The 27,427-nt window shown below is 41.5% G+C and overlaps 1 protein-coding gene across 2 annotated transcripts in view; it reads right to left on the bottom strand.

The window, feature by feature from the left end:
* Window positions 1-27,427, bottom strand: part of TSPAN5 (tetraspanin 5) — a 169,849-nt gene that overhangs the window by 27,151 nt on the left and 115,271 nt on the right. For both annotated transcript variants that reach the window (XM_054591705.1, XM_054591706.1), the window contains exon 2: window positions 1,977-2,027. In XM_054591705.1, coding sequence (XP_054447680.1) covers window positions 1,977-2,027 — 51 coding nt within the window. The remainder of the gene's footprint in view (window positions 1-1,976; window positions 2,028-27,427) is intronic.

Genomic DNA, 27,427 nt, shown 5'->3' with positions numbered 1-27,427 from the left:
AAGAAGGGACTGATATTTCATCCCTCTCTAAAGACTGCATCACCCTCTTGCTCTGATATTTGCTAGTTTTAGAATTTCGAGATTTTATCAGAGAAGAGACATTTGGTGAACTGATGAAACAAAAAGATAATTATATTTCACAAAGAGAGGAAAAAAACCTTCAACACAACCAATTGTCTGTTTATTGCTAGGACAGACAATTAGTTCATTTAATGCCTTCCAGCATCTTTTCAAAGCAGACAGAAATGGACTCTTATTAAAGGAGAGTTATACAAAGCTGTATGATCCAGCACTGAGCCAACCAGAAGGCTTCTAAAAGTGGAATTCCTGAGATTCCACCAATGCAAATCTTCAGGATTATAAGGGGATTGAGGGAGAAGCTGGTCATTATCCAAAAGAAGACCAGTATTCAACATTAAAGTTTCTAGAGATAAAATTATCTCTGTTTGGGGAACTTAATTTGTCTCCTTTCATTTTCCATAAAACACTTTACATGCTGCACAAGTATTCTGCAAATAAACAGAAGGTTGTTAGTTCCAAAAATCAGGATTTTCTTTGAGTTTTATTTGATGCATTCTATCCGAACATTGTTTTAGTTGTGGAAATTCATACTGGCATCTGAGAGGCATTTGTTTACTGGGCTTTCTTGGTGTTCTCTCTCTTCCTAACACATATAATACTTCAAAGAAATGCTTGGCTTCAGGCCCCAGTCAAGCTCAAAGGGTGAAATACCAAAGAGATAAGAGACCAATCTTCTGGGAAAATTGAAGCTAACCTCTTAGTTTACGACTTTTAACCAGTTCATCTACTCCCTCATTCTTACAAGGTGGGAGATGATAAAGCTTTACTGTGTAGCCAAATACCAGGGCAGATAAAAAGCTGCCAGAGATTTCACTTCCAAAAAAGGTAGAAGAAAAGAGTTTTTGTTTTTGAATTCCAGTGCTTGGCTTCAGTAGGGAAAGTTATACAGGAAATATTAAAAGGTGCGGATGGAAAGTAAGGAGTGAACTTATGAGCATAAACTGCTCAGAACACTGTATCTTCACTGTATCTTAAAATATGCTACTCTCTATTTCTAGATTTTTCCTTTTACAATACTGAATTTGAGCATAAATTTTGAATATTCCCAAACATTTTCAATCAGCAAAGTGTTCACATTCTGTACTGTTAATGGTAAGTTTATCTAGTTCAAACAAATTATACCCAGCTTCCTTCACAGGATTTGCCAACGGCTTATCCCATTATCTCACGCTTAAAAAAAAAAATCATCGTCATAGCTTGAGCAATGTTCCAAAAGGTTAAAAACAAATAGAAAGAAGGCTGCAGGTTGTTCAGTGATATTTATGAGCATTATTGGAATTCTTGTGCCAAAATGAGGAAATGTTTCATGGAAACACTCATCTCTGGCTTACTGATAAAATTCCAGGACACAGTTTGTTGCGCATGTATATTATTACTTCTGTGTTTATTCTGATGTAGTGATCAGTTTAGGCTCCACTCCTAAGAAGTCTTTGATATATGCCATCATATCAAAGTGTTATACAGCAAAGTGTTATCTTGCAAAAACACTTTTTCCTTAAAGAACCATGTTTTTAAAAAAACTTTATTGAATTTACCTGAGTGACACTGGTTCATAAAATTACATAGGTTTCAAGTGTATAACTACACAATACATCATCTGTATATTGTGTTGCATATTCACCACCCAAAGTCAAGTCTCCATTTATGCCCCCTTCACTTTCCTCCACTTCCTCCCTCACTCCCTTTCCCACTGGTAATCACCATACTACTATTTGTTTCTATAGAGTTGTTTTGTTTTGTTTTTTTCTTAATCCTTTTCATCTTTTCACCCAGTCCCCCAAACCATGATTGTTTATACTATGCAGTTTCAAAGAGGAAAAGAAGACAACATACAGTAGTATAATATGCAGCCTCTAACAACCCAGGTATGTGCATTTTCATGATATTGAACTTACTTTTTCATTCCACGCCCACAGTCCAATTCCAAGAAATGCTATTCCCAAAAACTGAAAGAAAGAGAGAAAGTAGGGTAAACATAAGGGTAAACACCATGTTTTTACTAATATAAATTAGAAAGTTTCCAATCAATTCTTTTGCTACTTTACCTGGTTGAGAAATAGTTTTCTCTAAAATCTGAGTAACAGTCTAACAGAAACAAATAAACAAAACAGAGTCCCCTTTATTAAAGTTACTACAGCATTAAAAAGTGTTGGGTTAAAAAAATATATAGTGTGTATATATACAATAGAGTATTATTCAGCCTTTAAAAAGAAGGAAATGCTGCCAGATATGACACCATGGATGAATCTGAGGGACATAGGTTAAATGAAATAAGCCAGACAGAGAAGATAAATATCACATGACATCATTTATATGTAGAATCTAAAAATAAATAAGTCAAATTCACAGAAACAGAGTAGGAAAGTGGTTACCAGGTGTGGGGAAAACAGGGAGATATTGGTAAAAGGGCACAAACTTTCTGTTGAAAGATGAGTAAACTATGAGAATCTAATGTATGACGTGTGACTATATGTTGATAACATATTGTACAATTTAAATTTGCTAAAAAAATAGAACTTGAATGTTCTCACCAAAAAAAAAAAAAAAAAAAAGTAACCATGTGAGGTGATGAATGTGTTAATTAACTTCATGGGGGGAATCCTTTCACAATGAATATGTGTATAAAATCACCATGTGTACTCTTTAAATATCTTACAATTTTGTCAATTATATTTCAGTAAAACTGAAAAATACATAAAATTTTTAAAATAAAAAGGGGGTTGGGGACATGTATGTGCTTAGGAATCATTCGGGTTATAAATAATAAGTAGGCAGAATCTTGAATAAAATCAAAATCATCAATAAGGTTTAATGGTGCCTTTTAGGATAAAAGAGGAAGGGTATGCACCTCCACAAATCCAAGCCAGCATGCACTGCAAAAGGACAGCCGGGGACATGCACTTGGGAGAGCTGGCAATTCTCTCTTCACCATTAAACCATTACGAAAGGGCCGGGCGAGAGAGGGCAGGCAGACGCCCCGCTGTCCCTCAACTAGCTCTTTACTGCTCCTTCAAAAGGTAACATGAATCTTATCAAGTCCAATGTGCCCCCAAGAAAATTCCTGGATGCTTCTGTTTTTCAGAAACTTAAATTACTTACATTATACTTGAGAGGACTTCCACAACTCGGCCTGGTCAACTCAGTGCCATAACTTCATGTGTGACACAGAGCACACAAGTGACATGAAGCCGAGTTAAAGGAGAACACAAGATGCACTCAGCCAAGGCAGAGGTGCCCCTCATCCATGAACACGGATCTCACGTGCTGCCCATCAGCTGTGGTGAGTATGGAGGGGGGGAGGGGACATGGCGGGAGGGGACAACTGGTAACCAGGGGAACTTTCCATTTTAGTTATTCCTCAGTATAGTCCATCTGTCCTAAGATATGCACTCTGCCCCCCCACCCATACTTTAGCATCTCTGAAATTGGGAAGTGTCTTAAAATCGATGGTACCTCATAGTTTTCTTTCCTTGATTGTATCAAAAATAATAGCATGACTTCTAATGAGGTGTCACAGGTTTGATGACACACCGTACAGTGCTGTCCACCCACTAAGAGCTCAATGATCAGAACTGGGTCTAACTGGCCATGAGGAGAGACTCATTCCTCATCTTCATTAACAATGGCAACTCAGAATTTCCTTTTCAAACACTAAAGTGAAAAGAATGGGCCAGCTGACAAGCAATGTCTGATGTCAGCAGTGCACTGTTTATTTTACTTCATCCTGATTAAGTTAAATGTCAGGAAAGCTGTCCACTGAGAGGGGTGTGCAGACAAAGCGACAGTGAGGGTGGCCATTCTTCCCAGGTCCAGGGATATCTGAGAACTGTGCACCTGGCGAGGTCTTCACCATTCGCCATGGGGAGTGACACTTTGTAGGCATCGGCTAAAAATCCAACTGGGGCCGGAAAAACAGCAGGGGCAGAGGAGAAGGAATGGAAAAAACACAAACAATGGACTGCCCCGAACACGTGGTGATGTTTTTAGAAGTAGAACTTCCCCAATCTCCCAACGATGGGACAGGGCAGGAAGTATATGCAACACATTCTGAGCCTTGATACAGAAAAGCTCCAGCAAGTCCTTGGCTGGGCAAAAACCAAGGATCCCTTTCTTCCTAATCCTGCTCTTAGATGTTTGAACAGTATGTAGAAAGATTTTTTTGTTTTCAATATCCCTTCAGAAAAACTATGGTTAGCCCCTCTACCCCCTGGTCAGAGTGCTATTTCATGTTCCATTTCTGATCCAAAACAATGAAGTACCAGTCCCCCGAAAGGAACATGGGACACTACAGTACAAAAACAAAGCAGTTCAGCATGTTACTGTGTTTCTTGTATTTACAGGTCCTAGGCACAACAGGGTGACAAGTGGACACACAGGACCCCGTCAGACCTAGAAATCACTGACGCTTGACTTCACACATATGACATCCAACTCACCCCAGTGAAATGCCTGACTTTCTAATGCTAAAGCTCTTCGTAGACAAATGTTCACCTCACCCCCAATGTGGCATTTAATCACAGTGTCACAATGAGATGAGTGGGATGTTATGGCAGAGGACACTGTAGTCGGCATCCCTCCCTGAAGAAGAGGGTGGACATGTCACTTCTGAGAGTCCTGCCTAATCGCTAACATTTATTTCTCTTCATTGCTCACCAGCCTCCGTGCTTTGTGGGCAGTGTCTCTCTCAAACATCACAAGTTTATTTTGAAATACAGGCACAGTTTAAGAAAGAGAAAAATGAGGCTCACAGTGGTACGCAGTTTCTACGTGAAAAAGCAGAGATTTGAAGTAAGAGGAGTCTGGCATCAAAGTACACAGTCTTACCAGTCTTGATAAATCCCTATTTCCGCCACAGAACACTAAGTTGAGGCATTCAGGTTAGAATCATATGGAATAAGAGCAGGAGTTTCCTCTGCAGGAAACAAAGTAAGGTTGAGGTAGAAAGAGATAAAAACCTTGCCTTCCCATAGGAACCTGCTGAAGAACAGAGATGCCCCAGGTTGGGGTCAGCAATGGAGGGAAGTAGAAAACAGAAATTCCATGGTGGGTCAACTTTCTCCTCTTTGTATAAAGTTCTCCTTTCTCTTTCCGCCACTTTGAAAACATTTTTTCTTTCATGAACCATATCAATGAATTGAAAACCAATAGTTTTCCACAAAATTTAGGGAAGACTGATAGACTATCCCTTTAAAAACTTGCTCTAGTATTTCCTGCTTTGACGGTGACTTTCCAAACAAGGGTTTAAGAATTTGGAGAAAGCACACTGGATTTAAAGTCAAGGAAAGCACTCAATACCTAAGCAAGCAAGCCGTGCGGGGCTGGGGCCTCAACAGGCACATACCTCCGGTGCTACATCACTAGGAAATGTCCTCCCGATTACTGTCAGCCCATATGTTTTGTTTTAAAATCAAGTTGTTCCAGCTCCAAATAATTAAACAGAGAAGAGCCAAGAAACAGAGTCAGGCACGCAGCACTTGAGGCACACTGAGTTTCTCCCTTCCCACCTCCCTAAGAAAAGAGGACCATCAGCCACCAAACTGACCTCATTCGGAAACGCAGAGGCCAACTTATAGGGAACAGCTGAGAACACTTAAAAGCAACTCTTCCGTTGAAACAGAAGAACAGATCTGACGCATCTTCCCACATGGCAATGTATGCAAACATGCAGTACAAATGTTTGTCCACCCAGTTTTTGATGTTTTAAAATGAAGAACAATAATTTTGCCAACATCTGTTGAATGCGAGTATGAACTAGGTACTGTGTATTTTTATGAATTAGCTAAAACAGCACTGCCTCATACAGTAGCCACAAGCTACTGAGCCTCTGAAATGTGCCTAGTTCAAACTGAGATGTGCTAAAGTGTACATCAAAGACTTAATATGAATAAAAAGAATGTAAAATATCTCATTAATAGTTGTTTTATTACGTGTTGAAATGACAAAACTTTAGATATAGAGGGTTGAAATGACAAAACTTTAGATATAGAGGGTTAAATATATTACTAAAATTATTTTCACTCGTTTCATTTTGCTTTTTAAAATATAGTTACTGCAACACTTAAGTTGTTATATATACGGCTTGCATTATATTACTATTGAACCATGCTGGTCTAAAGTATCCCACATCAATCCCAGGCAGTAAGTGCTCATATTATCACCATTTTATAGATAAGGAAAACTGAGCCTCAGAAACCTAGTTTTCCCAAGATCACATAGGTGCCTGAGGTAGGGTGCTCCGGAAATCTGACTCCTCAGCCCAAGCTCAAAACTATTTTAATACTTTCCTAATGAACAGAAGATGTTTGTCCAGCCAAATAAGGAAGAGATAATTATACTGACACTCTTGCCCTAAGACTCAAAATTGCTCCTTTAATTTCTGGGTGTTTGAGGCAAAGGTATGTTTTCTGGACTGGCAGTGAGAATGGCACTAGGTGCAAACTGAGAGAGCGGCACACTGAGAGGGCCAGCTGGGCTGTGCAGAATGGGAGCCAGCAGAGCTGATGCGCAGGAAGAGCTGGAGAGGAAAACGGCCCTAAAGTGTGACTTGGGTGACTGGGCATCTTTGCCGGGAGGGACACGTCTGTCCCCTTGTCTCTGAGGAATGGAAGATCTCTTCTTCCATCTGTTGGTTTAGTCCTCATTGGGCCTCCAACATCTTGGAAATGAACGAATGCTCTGTTCTAACTGGTGCACAAATGGATACCTCAAGAAGCCATTCACCCATCTACCCACAATCCTCAACAAATATTCTCGAGCTCCTGCTTTATGCTAGACGCTACCTTTCTCTTGTGATAAACAGGATAAAAAAAAAAAAAAGACACAGTCTCTGCCTCCTATGAGCCTGAACTCCAGCAAGAGATTTTACCCAAATAATCAAAGCATTAAAGACAAAATTGCCCTTGATGGTGCTATAAACATCAGGAAAATAAGGCTAGTATAGACTACAAGGGGGTATCTGACCCAGAAAACAGTCCAGGAAGGCTACTCTAAGTGAGGGCTGTAGGAACTGGGGTCTGAAGGATGAGGAGACATTAACTGGCAAAAAGGAAAAAACAAAAGAAAAAAAGGAAGAGTGTTTTGGGCAGAGGGAAGAGAACATGCAAAGGCCCTGTGGTGAGAGTAGTGTGGCAGGTAAAGGGTCTAAAAAGGCGTAAAAAGTGACTGGTGTAGATGGTGCAGAGAGAATGGGGAAAAAGAAGGTAAAGCAGGTTTGCAATTAGAGATGCAAGCATGAACCAGCCCATGGAGGGACTAGCCCATGCAGTGCCTTGTAAGCCACATTCAGGAATCCAGTCTTTACCCTAAGAGTGGTCGGAAGCCATTTATGAGCTGTCTGTGTGTAGTGAGCTGAGGTGGGGTGAGGAGGCAGGACTTTATCAGATTTGGGCTTTGACAAAATGATGATCTGGGCTGCAAAAAAGATTAGATGCACTGGGACAAGAAGCAGACAACTTTGGTCATGCAGATAAGACCGGATCTTGTCCTGGACTGAAATGTAGTGGACAAGTAAATGGAACTGAGGCTATTTAGAAAGAAAATGGACATTTTCAGTGATGACTAGATATGGTAAAGGGGCGGGGGGTGGGGGCAAGGGTGAAAGAGAGGGAGGTGTTACGGATAATGTCTGTGATTCCAGCATCTTCTACATAGATGGCTTTTCAAAATCCATCTTAAGTCCTCTCTGACAGAAATAACTCTCAGGTGTTAATTTCCTAACTAGCTTCAGATCCAGTGGCATTTCTGAAGGACAGTTTTCTTTTATGGGTATTTTGGCTGCTATCTGAATTTTTTTGAAGCAAATTTCAGCCTGCATACTTTAAAAAAATTAATTATTTAAGATCAATACACATGTCCATCACCATCCACTACTATTATTCATAAAAGGAAGCAGTTATGTATAGATGTACATTAAAATTTACAGGCAATTCTTAAATACTTAAAAAAAATAACAATTACATTAATGGCATTGGCCCAGAATCCCACGAACAGACAAAATAATGCAACAGGACAAACAAGACAGAGAAAAACAAAAATCAGGTCAATCTTCTCACCTCAATTGGAGCTTCAAAATATTATCTTAAATAACAATGGATGGAACTGTTATTCCTTCGTCATTCTCATGAAGTGTTTTGTTTTTTTTTTAAATTAAGCTCTGCCTGAATAAACAGGAGAGATACATTGAAAACACTTGGCACAGAAAAGAGGAAAAGACAGAGTGCCATTAGGAGAGATGTATTTTCCTGTAACTGCAACGCATGTACTTTTTATTAACTATTTTCTGATGTTTTAGTGTGAACACCTCTCCAGTTCCATCCGGGGTGGGTGAGGTGGGACAGTCCGCCCAAGTGTGCTAAACACTCATGTTAACAAAATACATGTTGTCTTTATGGAGCAGGGGCTGATTTCAGGAATAAAGCCTCTGGGCACCATTTTTGCCAATTCTAAGGCGAAAGCATGGGCTGGTGGAAAATTCAATACACAGAAAGTCAATCCCAATTTTGCCACTGGGCTCCCATGTCCCAGTTTGTGCATTCAATCTGTCCAGAATCCTCATGATAGGTATGACAGATAAAGCTCAAACTTGTAAACAGGACATTCCACGCCTGAGCTGGGTCGACTTCTCTCACTTCCCCCTCCCCTCCTGCCCTCCTCCACGTGGCCTGAACACACGTGGCCTGAACACACGCAGCCTGCTGAACCCCAGCTCCAGCACAGCGTCGTTCTGTGATCTTGAGAAACGTTCTTCATTCATTCAACAGATTTACTGAGCATCTACCATGAGCCCTCGAAAGGCTTGGATAAATCAGGAAACAAAACAGACAAAAGTGCCTGCTCTTGTGACTGATGCTCCAGTTGGGATGGGTGGGGAGGCAAAGGCAATTAAAAACCATCAAAGAGCAAATTACACAGAATTTTAGATGAGAAGCACTGGGAAAGGAGAGCAGCATAAGGGGAATGAAATGTGGTACATGGTGGAGGGAGGCGTCACAATATGAAAATATAGCAGACAAGGCAAGTCTCCAATGAGAAAGCTACGGATAAGCAAAAACGTGATGGAGATGGAGGAGTTGGCAGGCGGCTGTTGGGGAGTGGGTTTCCAGGCAAAGGATCGGCCTGGCTGGAGAAAGAGGGGAAGGGGCTCGTTGGAGGAACAGCTACCCAATGGAGCACTGGAGTCACCACGGCAGGAGTAACAGGAGTCAGGCTGGGATGGCCTTTAAAGGCTGGGTGACAACTGTGGTTTCTACCAGAAAAGAAGAAGAATCACAGGAGGATTTCCTGACTTCCTGGACCCTCGTGGTCATTTGTCAAATGCAGATAATAAAGGTACTTAAGGAAATGTACAAAACTACTGCAGAGGCAATGTGATCACATGAGGTCTGGGTGAGATTCAAAGGCCCTATCCTGGAGCCTGGTACAGCCGGTACCACGCCCATTAGTACCCTCCCCCTTCCTCAAGCCCCTCTCAGCCTGCCTCCTCTCTGCACACCTGCCTGCGTCCATAGGAAATCTTGCTTCAAGATCTGTCTCCTCCAAAGTTGGGCCCTATTTCTCCAAATGAGAAAACATCCTCATTCTCAGTGATCAGAGGCCCTCTTTTCTCTGAACTACTGAACTTCTGAACTACTCACCACATGTTCCCTTGTTGACACATTCACACGGAGGATTGTAAAGGAGGGACTGACCTGGGCTCACACCGCAGGAGGGGTGGGGGCTGTGTTAGCCATGGGGCATGCGCCCATTTAAGGGGCAACAGCGCCTGCCGACTCATTAATCATCTCCCTTCCCCGACGCTAGCCTGAGGATCCCTCCAGGACAGTGGGTACAAGTATCCCATGCTTTTAAAATAAATTATTAAAAGGTATACCATTCAGAATATCAAGATTATGTTTAATTTCAAATCTTTTCTATTTCTTATTTTAGCTCTCTGGCTCAGGAATTCTGAGTATATTGGCCCCAGAATCTAAAAACCAACTGATTTTGAAACCCCACATTAAAGTAAGTTTATTCCCATCAGGCTTTCTTGATGCAGCCACTCTCTACCTAACATTATCACTCCTTTTGTTGTTGTTATTTAATCCTCAAAGATATGTTTATTAGTTTTTAGGGAAAAGGAAGGGAACAAGAGAGAGAAACATCGATGTGAGAGAGAGACATCAATTGGTCACCTCCTGTATACACCACAACCAGGGACCAAACTTGTAACCCAGGTATGGGCCCTGACGGGATCAAACCCGCAACCTTTTGGTGTACGGGGCAATGCTCCAACCAACTGGGCCACCCGGCCAGGGCTCACTCCTTGTTTTTATAGCACATCCTTCGTAACCAGGTATTGGTTTCATTATATCCATTTAAAAAAATAACAACATACTTTTGGAGGAATGTGGGATATAAATTATAACCAATATTTACTGGAGTAGCCTCTCAAACTACATCCACCCCACTTTTTGAAAATCGGCTCCTATTCTTAAGGGGAGCCCTGCAGCCACGTTTGTAAAGGGGGTCCCACTCACACTCTACCTTCTCAGGATTGATGAGTTAACTAAAGTGGGACATGTGACTCAGAGTCATTCCATTACACACTAGGCTGAGACAGTCTCTACTCCCCAGGAACTAAGGTTTGGGCACGGTGACTTTTGTCAGCCTCGGTCTCCCTGACATTATAACAGACTAGGGTTGCTGAGGTGATAGCACGCAGATGTAGAAACAGAAGAGAGACCACAAGTAACTACTCCTGACTACTCTCTGCTCCTCATCCACAAGCCCCTGGCCACCTGTTCTGATCCTGAGTCCCACACAATGCCCCTGGGTCCCTATTATACATCTCTCCCTGCTCCTATCTCAGCTCAAGATAGGGGCCTTTTGGGGGCTTTGGGGGCTTCCTGTTACTTGTAACCAAGAAGGTCCTAGAAATACTGGGTTGGCCAAATAGCCTGTTATGTTTATTCTGTGAAATAAAAGACACATTTTTCATTTTCACCAATAACTTTATTGATTTGGATATTTTGAGTATGTCAGCTATCTCCCACTATTGACTTCTAGTGGGTAGAGGCCAGGGGTGCTGCTAAACACCTTCCAGGGCATAAGACAGCCCCACAGCAAATAATTATCTGGCTAAAATGTCAGTAGTACCAAGAAACTTTGCAAACTACTTTTGACACATTGGATCAGTCACAGCACCTTCTCTATATACTGCACAAATCTTTTTTTGTGTTTCAGTTGCATTTTTACCATTCTTGAAATAATAGGGCAAGATTTTTGGCATATTATGCTTTATCTTCTTCCATTTTCAATATTAAAATAGCTGCACAAAAATTCACTAATTTTGATAATTTTTTTAAATCCATGCTGATATGACAGCTATCACAATACAATCTAACAAAACTGTTCCGAATGAAGTTAAAGACAACCAAGCACCACTAGAGCCATTGTACAGGAAAAAAAAGTAACAGACTTTTTGGCTAGCGCAATAAATAAGACACCAGATGAATTTCCTTCATGCTTAGTCCTGTGACAAGCTCACTTAACAATAAAGCGTGCAGAACAGGCATGAGCATGATGGTGCTCTGGAGACTAATAATGATCTGGCAGAGGCTGCTGTTCTTTCCAAATAACTGAGTAGAAAAGCCAGTGGCTCTGAACTACCCTATAAGCGGCTGTTACCTGGTGTGAGAAGGAACTCATAAGTCAGCCACACTTCCCACCTGAAGGACCGAACTGCCCTCTGCTTGCCTGTGGAATTTTGGAAGCAGGATGGTAAGGCCAGACCCCAAGAAATGGTTCCCAAAGCAATACCACACAGCAGAGCCTGGGAAAGGGCAAGAGGGTGCAGGGGAGGAGCCTTTTCAGTGTTCCCAGGCACTGTGGACCCATGTTCTCTCCTCCTGCTTTCCCAGGGACTGGAAGGGCTCTCTGGCTTTGAACTTGCTCTACACCAGATGAAGGCCCGCGCACCCCTTGAAGGAGTGTCTACAGTCCAGGGACAATTTTGTTCAGAAATTCCTTTTTTAGAGCTTGGAGCTTTAACACTCTGGCAAGAATGCATAATCTGAGAGGGAAAAGGAGAGAAAAAGGGAGGGTTATGTAGGCAATAAAACCTATATTCTTCTTGGAAATTATGCAGACAATGCAGGCTCACAGAAGGGACCGTGAGGGACTAAGCAATGCAAACTTCACAGGGAAACACGGAGGCTGCAAGTTTACAGCTCACTAATCTGTCAGAAAAAGCAAGGCTTATCCTGCCCAGGCTATTCCGCCCGTAACTCTCTGATTAGATAAAACTGGGGCTAAGAACAGACCAGACAGAGAGACATTCTGAAGGCTGAGGAGGACTGAGGGATAACTCACGCATTTCAAACCACAGGCAGGTGCAAAGACGTGAGTTATCTATGGACAAACACCAGCCTCTGAGGGAATAAGCTCCTGCTGTGTACAGCGTCAAATGCCAGGCCTTGAGAGTTTAATGCTCTCAGATGTATACTGGTTTTGTGTTGGAATATCTTAATGTCTTAAACATTCTGGGCAACACTTAAAGGGTAATGCAAATAAAAATTAAAATAGGATTACTCTTTTTTAAAGCACAAGTAGGTTTATATAATTCAACTCATTAAATAAGTATCTCCAGTGTATACTGGGCATGGTGCTAGGAGCCCAGGATAGAAGGGTTAAGAATATGACAGATGATCTCTTTTCTTAAAGAGCTAACTGTGGAGGGGCAGTGGGTGAGAAACAAATAAGTAAAACCACAACTTACCCACAAGGGATGGAGCCTTCCCTGGAGACATGTTGCCATAGAAACAGAGAACTGAGGCTATAGGATCACTGTGGGGTCTGAGGAAGCTTCCTAAGAAGTGATACTTGAATTGTGTTTTAAGGGGAAGGGGAAAGGAAGATCACTCCCGCAGAGGAAGCAGTTTGTGCAAAAGGATCAAAGCCTGAAACAGCATGTCTGTCAGGAACCTGCAAGCACGTCCAGGGCTGGAGCAGAGACAGGCAGGCCAAGCCCTGGGCAGCCACTGCTTCCCACAGTGTGGGTCCTGCTTTAGCAGCAGCTCCCAGGAACTTGTGAGTAATACAAATTCTCAGGCTGCCTCTGGGGTGGGGCTCAGCAAGCCCTGCATTGATGAGCCCTGGAGGTAACTGTGAGACGGGGTAAAATCTGAGAACCTCTAGGCTAGCGGTTGCTAAGCAGGGGCTTTGTCACAGCAGGTGTGTGTATGTCCTAGGGACCAAGGCACCACCAAGCTACAGGAAGCCGGCCAAGGGTTTTTAGCAAAACAATGAGAGATGATCAGATTGCATTTTAGAAAAATCACTCCAGTACAGCTCAGAGAATGAACTGAAGGGATGTAAGCCGGCAGGCAGTGAGACAAGGAGGGAAGCTACCGTAGTAATTCTGGTGACAATGGCACCAGCCCCAAAAGGCAGTGGCAGAAGGATGAAGACAGAAGAGAAGACTGAGGAGGAGACTCTAAGAGTTTTGGTGACGGGAAGTAGAAAGTGTAACATCAAGGCCATGGTTGAACAGAATGTCTGGGTTTCAATCTTAAATATGTGACCTTGGGCAAGTTAATCTCCGTATTTCTCAGTTTCCAAATCTAGAAAATAGGAATGTTAATTTGTACGAAAGCAAGCTCCATGGGAGCAGGGGTTTTTGTTTGTTTACTTCATTCTGAATCTTCCACACTTAGATCAATGTCTACTTCACAGAAGGCCTTACATAACTATCTGCTGAACGGATGAGTGATTATTTGTGGGAGATGAGGAAGAGAGAAGAATCTAAGAAAATTCCCAAGCTTTTAGCTTAAGCAACTTGGTAGGCTGTGGTGTCATTTTTGAAGTTGGGAAAACTGACAGGGAAGAATATTTTAAGAGAAAGATCAATTTTAGAGTCTGGTTTTAGACATGCTGCCCCTCAGATGAATGTTGGGCATGCAGGAGAAAGTGTCCTGGCACATACGCAGGAGGGTTAGAAATCGGGCTCTACCACTTACTGATTGTGTGACCTCGAACAAATAATTTAACCTCTCAGTTCTCTACTTCCTCCTCTGTAAAATACAGATAATCGCAGTATCCATTTCACAGGGTCACTGGAAAGACTGAATGAGATAATGCACGTAAGGTGCTTCTTCTAGTGTCTGGCATGTATTGCAGAACATGCTCCACAAATAACTGTTATTTTGGTTATTGTTAAGGCCATATAAAGAGTTTGTCGGGAAGAGGACCAACGCTTTTCCTGGAGAACACTGCGACTTATGGTAAAGTACACAGAGAGAGCTTAGAGGGGAGGCTACAAAGCAGAGATGAAGGGGCAGCAGGACACCAGGAAAGACAGGTGTCACCAAAGTCCACAGAGGGAAAGTCCATAACCTGCAATGACACATGAACCCAGGGAAAAAGGGGGCTGAAACAGTGGAGACTACCTGTTTTCGGTTAAACTGAAAATAAAACAGAACAAGAAAACTTTAAAGAAAGTAACTTCCCTGACTTTGCACAGCATAGGCAGCACCACCAGCAGATAGTCCCCCCTTAAGTGGCTGGGCAGGACGCAGCATTACCTAAGGGGGCTGAAAACCACCAAAGAAGAACTTGGGACTAAACCAGGGTTACCTCTACTGTGGCCTTGTGTAGGAGACAATAGGGAGACATGTCCTCTGCCTTGTGTAGGAGACAACAGGGAGACAGAATGATGCCATGTGTTCCAAAGACCAGCAGACTGGGTGCAGGAAACCCCAGGTTTAGTGCCAATGGGAACATTAACTTGCTGGGTGAATTCAGGCAAGGCGCTGAAGGACAAGTGTAAATGGAGAATACCACCACCTGGCCCAGCTACACAGGACTTGGCGATCCAACACAAATGAAGGGGAGACATTTTGAAAAGATTATGCTCTATAAATACTTGATGTGATTAAAACATCACATTTTACCCATCTGTTAAAATGACAGAGAAAGATCATGCTGTAGCTACTGGCTATGTCATCTGGCACATATGTAGCCCTTAAAAACCGATGCACATGAGTTGTTCGTAGAATCTGCGCTCATTTGGTGTCTGTTTCCAGAGCATTTTGTGTTGGAAGATAATTTTCTCAAGTTTCTGAACTTATTATGAAGGAATAATGGATTGTAATTATGAGTGTGTCATTTGTCGCAGACGACCTTCTCTAGGAGATCGGTACAGCAGGCATCCTTGGAAGACAGAGGTCATGTTTCCTTACAGGGACGCTGGAAAAGGATCCTCCGGCTGGCTTACTGGCCATTATAAAGGTTTTAACTTTCCTAAACTCAGGGTTCCCTCCTATAACACAAGTCACTATGCATACAGGTGTCAACAGGCCTTCTGTGCATCACCAAATGGAAATTGGGGCTCAGAGGAAGAGTGTGAAAAATACTAATATAATGGCTACTAGTATTGCTGTGTTTAACAAAGTCCTAAGTCTGGGACCTAGAAGACTGGTGTCTGCCAGCACCCATGACACCGTGGCAGGGCAACTTGTTAGCTGGTAGGCAGGGCAAAAATCTCAGACTCTTTTCACAATTCTTGACATTTTGTTACCATTTTATAGAAGAGGGGTTGATGTTTCCCTCCCACTCAATCGATTTTTCTCCAGCACCCATGGCTTCCTCTGGTCTGCCCTGCGGAAGTCAGCCCTGTTAGAGCTGAGAAGGCAGAAGAGATGTTAACCTAATACAAACACTCTCTGTGCCTATATGTCTGTATGTGTGTCTTAAAGTAGTGGTATTTTTTTAAAATTTTTTAAAATTTGTTTGTTTCGCCAATAACATCTTTAAGAAACATAATGACATACATTTTCTGGGGGAAAAAAGTGTGACAGACATCTTTGCTATAAATAATGTATAATTCTTTCATTTTAAAATGTTCCCATTGAACTGTAAATATTAAAAATACTAAGAAACAACTGCATATTTCAGGGAAAATTCAGTAAACCTTGTACCTTAACTAGAAATATTTACTAAAAATACCAGGAGAATGCATCTTCAGTTCCTCAGATTATACAGAATGAGAATATTGTTGCCTAATTTATCTGCCCCCACAGTGCGCGTGCGCACGCACACACTCCGGCTAGGCAAAGCCACAAAGGACTATAATCAGAGGCTGCTACATTAACTTGTTGGAATTCAGACTGTTTCTTTAAAATGAAACAAAGGCATCCAAGAAATCATCTTTAAGAACCTCAAGTTCATATTAAAACAAGAACTGAATTTTCTCCCCGTTGGCCTTTTGAAATGTTAAATTCTAACAAACATGTGATATCCTAGAAATGCCACATAGCCTTCTTAGTAACTATCACAGAAGTTATAATTCTGATCAAATCAAAAAAGCACTCAAAATAAAAATGGCAGGTACCTTCATCTCAAGCACTTTTTACATTTCCATACTCATGTTTAAAATCCCTTTAATGTTTTTACTGAACTGACAACAACTTTCTGATGCTTCATATTCAATCAAGACCCAAAACATTTTGACAGATGAATGCAGAATACATGGAGCACACCCAGGAAATCTAAATCCATTGATTATCATGTGAAAGAAGGCCGGGAGGCAATTAGTCCTTTGTTGTGGAAGACAAAAAAAACCTCCACATAAAATGTTCTATATACTGAGGCATCTTTGATCAGTCTTACTGGCTCAATGACTCACAAAGGATGGGGAGGGGGAATGTCTGAAAACAAAAGGGCAGACTGACGGCACCATTTAGTTATTTATTCTGTATGTTCAGCTCAGTTTTTCCTCTTTCCAGCTTCTCAGGACACTATAAAAAGAAATGAAATGGATTCTTTTCAAGCAAAAACATCAGCACTGCATACTAAGGAGAAAAGTATTGGCTTAACACGGAACCCATATAAACGACTAAATATCAAACTGCTCTCTCTAGTTAGGTATTTTTAATAGGGGAAATGGGTTTTTACAAATCACTCTTTTGTATGTTCTTTTATATAAGAGTTTATTACATAGACTCTTGGAAATTAATTTACATGTAAGACAAACTGTAGCCAAACCGTTCACAGGGTTGGGATGGAAGGCTTGGGTTCTGAATAGGCACTGCCTTGGAAACTATCCGTGTGTGACCTCTGGAATTTTCCTTCTCTATTAGAATTGTTTGGAAGCCTCTCAAGAAGAACAACAGCATGAACAACGTGTGAATAAACTGCACTTATTTCCTCCAGTTTAAAGATGCCCACAACTTTCCCTTCTCCGAACAAAAGCTGCATGATATTAAAATGATTTGAATACATAAAACAATATATTAGGGATCAATGTGCTTCGAAAATGATTTATTAATTCAGATGAATGCAAAAACTATCAATGGAAATATATGGAAATAGGAATTATATCTTAAAGGCTAAGAACATTGATATTTTCCTCCAGTTAAAAGAGATGGCATCAAAGGATCATATGAATCATGATTGGCAACAGTGAAATGAGCATGGCCTTTGCTTACAAACCATGGTTCAAATCTGGGCCCCAGCACTTACTACATATGATCCCAGACAAGCTGACAGACTCAATTTGTTTACCTGGTAATGGAAGTAGTAATAGCATTCACATGGGACTGATGTGAGAATTAATGAGTTAAGGTATGTGTTTTGTGTTTAGTATGCATTCAGTAAACACATTATTATTGCAATTAAAACTGTCATGGAAAAAGCATCGTGGGTCACTTTTATGATAACAAAAGGCAATTATGTCATCTGTGCATTATTAATCTGGCAGATTTTTATTGGAACACAGTTTTCCCACATACCAAGGGAATAAAAATTACAAAGAGAATTTTAAATCTTCCTTTTTTTTTACCCTTTGCAAGAAACTTTTTCTTCTCAATATCAGATTTCTTTTAAAGCTGTTTAATCAGAGAGGGTCGCCATGGGAAAGTAAACTGCTGACAGCATATGTTAGGTTCACACTAATTTATAGAGGTAGCATAATGCTTATGAAAAATCAGCTGGCTGGGAGCCCTCCATTTGCCCTTGAGCCCCTGCCAGCAGCCAAGTTTCATGCAATGTGATTAGTAAAGGAGGAGAGCCGGGGTGATTAATTAGTGCTCCATGTCAATCCTACCTGACAGGCTTTCAGCCAGTAACGTCAAACAAGGCACCTGATTTTAACGTCCTCATCTCAACACCAACTTCCATGTGAACAAGACTTTGTCAAGCACTTTAAATACTGTAGGAAGATTTTTTTTCCTGTCTCCTTTAAGACAAACACTGCTTTCTTTGACACACAGTTTGGCTGTGGTAAATGGCAGACTGTACGGGAAAGAATCTAAATCAGGAATCTTGTCTGCAAATTCTCTGAGCACCAAGTTCAACTAAACTCATTTCCTAAGTCCCTAGAAGTGTTTGATACTCAAAACAGAAAAATTTTCCTATGGATGAACAGATTTACCATAAACACCTAAAGGCCCATCGTTCTCTTAAAAAGAAAAGTCATTATAAAAACTGTACATCAGTAACTTCTAGATTTTACCAGGAGCTCTCAGTGTGTTCTTTTCTTTTTACTCTTTGCTTCATTAGGTGTTAACTTTTAAATCTAGAATTTCTTAGCTATTTCTGACATGCATTTTATCCATGTATCGTCTCAAGGTAGATGCCGCCACGTCTAGATCTGTTTGTTTATATTGCTGCATAGGCAGTTCTCTGGTATCTACTGCTATTTCAGTCAAGCTTCTTAAATTAGATTTAAAAGAGAAATAACTTTCCTAAATTAAATCATTTCCTTTAAATGAGGCTGACCTTTGGGGAGATAATGTGTGTAAATGTAAAATGGGCCCTGCCCTTCTCTAAAGCTCATTAGTCGGGATCTCAAAACTACGCTCTGAATGGGAGATGGTATCTAAAGATATAAATATTCTATTCTGGTCTATATAATATTGTTTCATTTTAGATAAAGGCTCTACAAGAATAAAATATCATATATAAATACTCTCACCTATAGCACCTGTAGAGCAGTGTGTGCACACAAAAACATCTAAAAACATCTTACGCTATAAAACGCAGGTCTCATAGGATGAAATCATCTGTTTCATGATGCAAAGCCCCAAGGTTTAAATATATCAGGCTGTGCTTAGTCAGAGAGAAGGCTGTTACTGATCTTTGCTCATACACTACTGGAGCTGAAAGGAGCCTCTGAGGTCCAACAAAGTCATGTCAGGAAACAGGAAACTGAAAACCTCCATTTAGAACCTGGAATCGCAATCCCAACGTGACTTCATTGCCTCCAAGGAATCCAAGGCACCCCAACAGATGAAAACATCCAGTCTAGGCAAGTCCCAAGGGTAAACACACAAACTCAAATTCTATGGCTTTCATACGTCAGCACAGAGGTAGAGACACATCCAAGACACCAGGAAATTTCTCAGCAAATACCTCAGAGGACTGGACACCTGCTACATGCCCAGGTTGATGAGTGGCCACAGGGCCCAAGCCGTGGAGGTATTTATTATCTAGTTGGGAGATAGGTAATAAATCAATAATTAACATAAAAGTCAAATGTCATAAATGAGATTGAGAAAAAAATGGTAAGTTCAGAAAAGACTACCAAGATACTAAAAAGGAGGGAATATTTCATGAGTATGAGTCTTGAGGAATGAGTAGAATTTCAGGAAATGGAGATGGGGGGCCTTCTAGATCAGTGTTTCTTACAGTTTAATGGATCGAGACCAGCATTTTTTCCTCAGTGAAACAGAATAGAACATATTTCACGTGGCAAGATGGAGTACTGCTTCATCAAACTTTTGGTTTACATGTAAAATGTATTTCATACTGAGAGTCTTGATCAAAGTGTTTTGAGAGCCACTCTTCTGTTTTATGGAAAATAAAGAGTAAAGTCTATCAGGCTGGAAAATAACAACTAAGTTATGAGGTCATCCTAGGCCAGACTGCAGACAGCCTAAAACACAGCACCAAGAAAATGGGAGCTCACTGTTGTGTTTAGTTTTTCACCTTTTTTATTTTTAAGTTTTATTGACACCTACTATGTTTAGTATGTCACACACATTGATCTCACTTAATTGTAATACACATCCTTTGAAGTGGGTATTATTATCTCCATTATAGAGGGGGAAAGGGAGAATCAGGGAGATCATGTAACCAGCCCATAACATAAAGCCAGGTCTTTGGCTTCAAAGCTCCTAATGTTAAAAAAAAAAAAAGAAAAAAAGAAAAAGAATAAAATTTTAAAATGATCAGAGCTGGGCTTTAGGAATATTAACCTCGCACCTTCAACCAGTGAAAAAGAATAGATTTTAGACAATTAAATTATTAGAGGGGTTTCTTTTGATCATTCAACTTTAAAATTTAAGATCAATTTAAGTATGCTCCAAATCCTAAGCAAAAATCACACCAAACCAGCAGTTAAAACTGTTCTTTCTTAGTGACCCTAAAAGGATCTGAGTGAAGGTTCTTATTTCTCAATAGCTACATTGGTAACCCTTTTACTTCATTATGGCAAGGTAGTTAATGGCTCTTATCACTTGAAAAATACTTTGAAGAAAAAAAATGAAAATAGGCGTGAATACAGAGGTCTGCCCAACGCAGAAATGCTAACATAAAAGAAACAACGCATTGCTTTCTTCAGACTCACTCACGCCAGCCCTCTGTGCGCACCCCCAGGTGCTCTGTCTGACCCTGCATTCCTCTGGGAACAACTGTGAAGACTAACGGTGTAATCTGTGAAGCACACAGAGCTCCCCGGGAAAGAAGGCTGGAAAAGCCCAGATATTATCATTCGGTGGAAACCTGAGAACATGCCAACAGTCAACTTGCTAATATAAAAATGTGAAAAGGCAATAAGAGTAGATAGAATAATGGTGTGTCTAATTTAATGGGAGAAAAATATAAAAACTTGAGTGTGGCTATATCTGATGAATAGAATATGGAAGACAGAAGTACTGAACAATGAAAGTAAGAAATATTCTTCCCCTTTCTGCTAAAAGCACCCCTTTCCAGTAGTCAAAGAAGCTCTTCCACATGGTCAGATAACCCAGCTGACCAATGCTCAGAGAATCTGGGAGGGCTAAGTGCTCCCCTGTTCAATGTGCGGGCTGCACAGAAAAATATATACTGAGTACTGAGCAAATCAGAAATCTCTACTCTTCTCTAAACACTCTGAATGATCTAGATGGTATTTCTTGACTGACTGACATATGGACCCTCTTTAAGAGTAATTCACTAACTCTCAATCTTCATATGACTTATTTTTATTAAAACATCTCTCAAATGTGCAGAAACAGAAAACTGGTATAAAATCCCAAATACATTTATAAGTCAACTACAAACACTACTAAACCAAGAGAACTCAAACCAGCAACAGATGATGCTTTTCTGCTGCCACTGAAATGCCGATGTAGCATCCAGCCTGGTTCTATATTTCTTCTGTTTTGGTATTTTGACTTTCATAAATGTTTACATAGAGAACCCTTATTTATGTAAATATATTGAACAAAACAGCAAATAACTTAGAGACTAAATGGGAAGATTCAGACCTCATACTTAACCCAAAGTCAACCTATTACGATGAATGTCACATGACAACTCCACAAAGCTCTTACTTCAGAGACAGCACTGAAGCATCATTGAAATTTGCATTTTTCCACCTTTATTAAGGTATAATTGACAAATAAAAATTGTACGTATGTAAAGTGTACAACGTGGTATGAAACTATTGCCACAATCAAGCCAATTAACATATCCATCACCTCCCGGGGTTACGTGTGTGTGTGTGTGTGTGTGTGTGTGTCTGTGTGTGTGTCTGTGTGTGTGTGTGTGTGTTGAGAACACTTAATATCTATTTTCTTAGCAAATTTCAAGTATACGATAGAGTATTAGTAACCGTAGCCACCATGCTAGACATTAGATCTCCAGGACACACTCATCCTGCCTAACTGAAACTTTGGATGCTTTGACCAATGTCGCCCCATTTCCCCCATCCCCTTAGTCCCTGGCAACCACCATTTTACTCTTTTATGAGTTTGACTTCTTTAGATTCCACATATGACTAAGATCATGCATTAGATGGACGTCTAATCAAATCATTGCTAAAGTAAGAAAAGGACTCTCTTTTCATTGTGCATTTACCAGCTATGCTTATCACCGAATTATACTGCAAGGTGCACGTGCAAGCCCTGGGCCTGCCCACACCCTGCTGGGAATGACAGCTCGGCACCGACTGCTCCCAGCGCAGCACGGCCACACTGCAGATCGCCTCTCATTAATCTCAAGCAGCCTCCACAATTACCCTGGGGGAAATGTACTTCATACACATTTCCCAGATGAGGAAACGGTTGGGTTAAGTGACTCACCCAAGGTCACACAGATTGATAGCGGTGGGGCTAGGATGCAAACCAGAAAGCTCGTCTTACTCCAAACCCCAAGTCGCAAACTACAAATGCCTCTTTGACCCCTGTGCTTGCCACGTGGCCCGCATCCAGGCACTAAGAACACATTCAGCTTAGATGCAGGCACTGCCCTTACCTCCAAGCATTAACTTATAAGGGTGACTGAGCACCTGATCTGGAAGATGCTGCTATTTTTATCTCCATTGGGTTTTTCTGCATTCAAATAAGACAGGTGCCTTCAAAGACATCAGAGACTTTTCCCGCAAACTGGTAGAATCTTATTTAGGATTTGAAAATGATTACAACTGCTTCTAAAGAATAAAAAAACTGCCAGATGTAGGCAGTGAGTTTAAAAATATGCCCAGAAATAAAAACGAGCTAACATTTATTCAAGTTCTTAAAATGAACCTGGTGCAATTAGGTACTTTGAATGCATTATCTCCCTGGAGTCCCACTCCCCTCTAAGGTAAACACTGTTAACGTCTACACTTTGCAAGTGCAGACATTAAGCTTAAGGGACATAAGCGACCTGGCCTAGAGCAGGCACCCAGGCCTCTGACTCCAGAATCTCAACCCACTTGTCATGATCGCTGGGAGAAGACCTGCTGGCAGGATCCCGGCCGCCTCACTGCTCCTCAGAGCTGGGGACGTCTGCGACCTGTTTAATCTGTGACGCACTTGCCCTGTCTGGTTGGTCAAGAGATATTCTCCACAAAATAACACAGAGTTGTAAGAATTCAGAACCTTTATGTTTTGAGACCAAAATCTACTGTGATCCTAAGAAAAATCACTAATTAAAGGCCTATTCAGATTTCAAGTACGTTCGAGCGAGAGACCCACACTCCCTCGGAAGCACAAAACTCAGCTTTGATCAGAAAACCAGTCCACCATTTCTGCAGCCACCACCCTAACCTGTGATTGGTTCCTCCACGTGGGCATCATAGGTTGCACATGGTAGCTGAAGAAAAGGGATTCCTGAAACACTGCTGCTAACCTCAGGCACGCCCACTCCTCTGCTGTCCACCCAGCCATCTCCTTGCTAATTAGGCAGCTGTACGTACTGGAGGCATGCTGCCAGGAGCTGACAAAGCCACTGGATCAGGGTGGAAGGGAGATCCAAGGTAGACAGGGCCGAGGTGCCCACGATGAAGTCCCTTTGATGCTAAGAGACAGTGGTAGTGGTTCCCTCTGATTGGTCACTAGCCTGTGTCAGGAACTACAGGTGGCTTCTATACAGTAACAATTTCGATAGCCTGTGAGGTCGCCAATGTGATCCCCAGCACACAAATGAGGAAACCGAAGATCAGAAGCAACACAGCTCTAGGAAGCAGCTTGAGGCCAGAGGCCCCCTAAATGCACAGATATTTCCACTTTCCAGAAGGGCTCCCCACTCCATCTGCGCTCCTGCTATAGAGGTGGACACAAGGAGCCGAGATGGGCCCTGGACTTGGGAAGAAAGGCACTGGTGCTAATCTGAGGAAGAAATATTTAAAACTAGCAAAGATTTTAGAGGTCATCTAGTGTTTGTTTGTTTATAGGTTATGAGATTCACGCAGGATTACACAGTTTTTATATTTTTAACTAGAATTACTGAATTTTACAATGTACCAGAAACAGTCCTAGTATCTTTAAATACATTATCTAATTTAATCCTTGGCACAACCCCGTGAAGGGGGGTATCCCATTTGACAGATAAGGGAGCTAAGGCCTAAGGAAGAGATATAACTGATTAAGATCTTTTGCTGCCAGATCCCGCACTCATCACAAACCACTAGCCACCCTCACAGTGACCTCGCTGATCTCGCTGATGTTCATGTCTCCAGTGCTCTCTCTTCCTGTGAGAAGGTGGCAAGGACCCACGCAGAGGTCGCCACGGCCACATCCCTCTGCACCGTCACCTTGGTTTTGCTCCATTTTTCTGAGACACTGTCATCTGAGGCCCTGCTCCCCATGGACAGACGTCGGGTTTACATTCTCCCGCACTCTAAGCTGGGTTGGCTGGATTCCAGCTGACACAGGACAAAGAGGGCTGTGTGGCCACCTGTAAGGGGCTCAGCTAAATGTCCTGAGATGGGAGCCTGGAGGACCCTGTATCGTGTCACTTCCTGGCACAGCTTTTTCTAAAGCATGAGCAGCAACAAGGGAAAACACACTCCCGGGAAGGCTTGGTTCTTCACACTCTCGTAGCGGGGGCCACATCTGCATCCAGCAGAGGACAGAGGCTGTTCTGAGGCCACAGAGTTCACTGAAAACGAAGATGTACAAAGGGCTCCAGGATCAACTGTTGCTTATGAAGTTGCTCCATTTTTACAACGAACAATGACTTGGAGCACTGAACCTCTCAGGGTCCAGCCAAAGAGCAGCGGTAGTTACTCTGTGGCTGTTCTGCCTGCTGTCTACCCTTGGCCAACAACAGGTCCGGCCAGGGGTAGAATAACCCACAGGCCTCCTCTCTGAGGAGGGAGGGCAGAAGGTCATGTCAGTTCACTGCGCTAGCTCCTTAGCCTGGCAGAGGGTCCCCAGATGGGCAGGGAGGGGGCCAAGGACCACTCAAGCTGACCAGAGGTTAGGTCTCGGCTAGTCCCCTGACATCTAACTTTCACATCTGTATGACGACAGCTCAAAGCCAGCAGACATGCCATCATTAAACATTACGTTCAAGCCACTTCGGGAAAAATGATTCGGTTTCCCCCATTACTTGGTGCACACATATTACTGTACTATTCAATGAAATATCAGAAATATCAGATTTTCTTGAATGTAAGACATAAGAGTTTCTTCAAAATAAATATTTTATGTTATACTTTGTATCAGTTTACCTTGAAATGTTTATCAGCATGTTTTGTGACTGCCTGTGCAGGAGTTCATTCAAAGTTATTCCATTTTGCTCTTTGTTTTGTGTTGATTTTTACTGATAAATTTCTGTTGTATGTACTATAAAAGAATCCATTCATATTTATTTGATATTACAGTTTATTTTTGCATTACTATTAATCACCAAAATATTATACAGGTATGTACTTTTATTTTTTTAAAGCTCTGCATGTGTGATATAAAAATGTCACCTACCTACTCTACACCCATGAGTTTCTTTTATTATTTGTATGACCTAGTAGTTGGGAGGGGGCTATGGAATATTACTGCTTATCTAGATATTATGATTTCCTTCTGGACTTCACAAGACTGCTATGGCATAAACAAAATTCTTCCCCCTACCCCCCCAAAAAACCACTTCAAGTCACTTTCAATACATTTATGATTGAAGTACATCATTTTCTTCAAATAATAATTTGTAAAAATTGGAAAATCTCTTACAAATCTCTGCTCTTGAGCCATGAGCCTTCCAAGTCTCAGCCAGGACTGAGTCCTAAACTCCTTATCCAGTCTCAGAGGCAGTGGGGCCTCAGATTCCCTAAAACACAAATGACCTCAAGACCAAGGTGCATCCAGATCCTTCCATCCACTCTACTGCCATGACTCCCCTCTTCACACCATACACAGCTCATGGCAACTTAGAATAAAATCAAGAAGTTCCTCTAGGATGGGAGAAACATTAAAGAGTTTACTGGGGCTTTCCTCCCTCAACACTGCATTCTCTTCAGATTTTTTTTCTAGTGATCTTTTGTATTTTGTAATACTCTTGGGGTGGGGGAGAACTATGGATAAAAACTTATATAATTTATTCTAACAAAATTTTAATTTACAAACTGTGGTAGGCAGCCTTCAAAATGGCTTCCACTTATCCTCGCCTCATGGTGCTCACAGCCTTGTGTAGTTCCCTCCCACAACACTGTTCCTGAGTTGGTTATATGACTAACAGAATTCCAAAGAAGTAATGAAATGTCATTTCTAAAATTAGCTCATGAAAGATTCCAGGTTCCACCCTGGCCAGTGTGGCTCAGGTGGTTGAAGTATCTCCCATAAACCAAAAGGTTGCAGATTCGATTCTGGTAAGGACGCAGGCACAGCTGGGTTGCAGGTTTGGTCCCCTATCAGGGTGCGTTTGGGAGGCAACTGATTAATGTTCCTTTCACATCAATGTTTCTCTCTCTCCCCCGCTTCCTCTGTCGGGAATTAATGGATATATCCTCAGTTAAGGATTAAAAAAAAAAAAAGAAACAAGATTCTAGCTTCTGTCCTGGTCACCTGGTCATTAGTGCAGTTCTCCTGGGAGTTTTCTCCCAGGTCAACATGGTGCTGAGAAGCCAACATGTAGTGAGCAGCCCTATGGGGAGGCCTGTATGGCAAGAAGTGAAGCCTCCTGCCAACACCCATGGGAGTGGGTTTGAAAGCAGCCCCTCCAGCCCCCATCGGATCTCCAGATGACGACAGCCTCTACTCACAGGTTGACTGACATTTCATGAGAGAACTACCCAGCTAAGCCACTCCCAGACTCCTGATTCTCAAATCGCATGAGATAATAAAAGTTTCTTGCTTTAAACTGCTGAGTTTTGGGATAATTTGTTACACAGCAATAGATAACTAATACACATAGGTTTTCATATTCCTCCTTCAGCTTTCTTCAGTTCTCAAACTTACATTATAAACATAAGAATTAATTTTGTAAACAGAAATGTAAATTCCTGGGCTGAAAACCACCTAGCACAAGCTTGATGGAGATGCTACACAGAACATATGAACATGGATAAGGATGAAGTGAAATAGATTGCTTCCATCCTAAGATTCTACTGACACCCAAATCCTCTCAATCTGTCTCTTCATCCCTCCAGTAGGTTCAAAAATAACCACCCAAGATGCAATTTCACTCACAAAAATATAAGAATTATTACCCAAAATACTATGCTCAATTGCCTCCAGTGTTGACTGAGGATGACAGAAGGATTTAAATTTAAGAGACATTTAGTATTAGTTTTAAGAAGAATTTCTTGCCCAGAAAAACCTGGTGTCAAATAACTGTACAGGATGAACAATTACCCTGCCACCTAGTGTGTCATGATGAAGTGGCACAAAGACCATGGGCCTCAGATTCA

The sequence above is a fragment of the Pteronotus mesoamericanus genome, unplaced genomic scaffold (assembly GCF_021234165.1).
Source record: "Pteronotus mesoamericanus isolate MK-2021 breed Mesoamerican mustached bat unplaced genomic scaffold, CSHL_Meso_final scaffold_232, whole genome shotgun sequence".
Taxonomy (NCBI): domain Eukaryota; kingdom Metazoa; phylum Chordata; class Mammalia; order Chiroptera; family Mormoopidae; genus Pteronotus; species Pteronotus mesoamericanus.
Note: the sequence above shows the minus strand (reverse complement) of the source record. Positions and strands in the feature narration are given on the sequence as shown.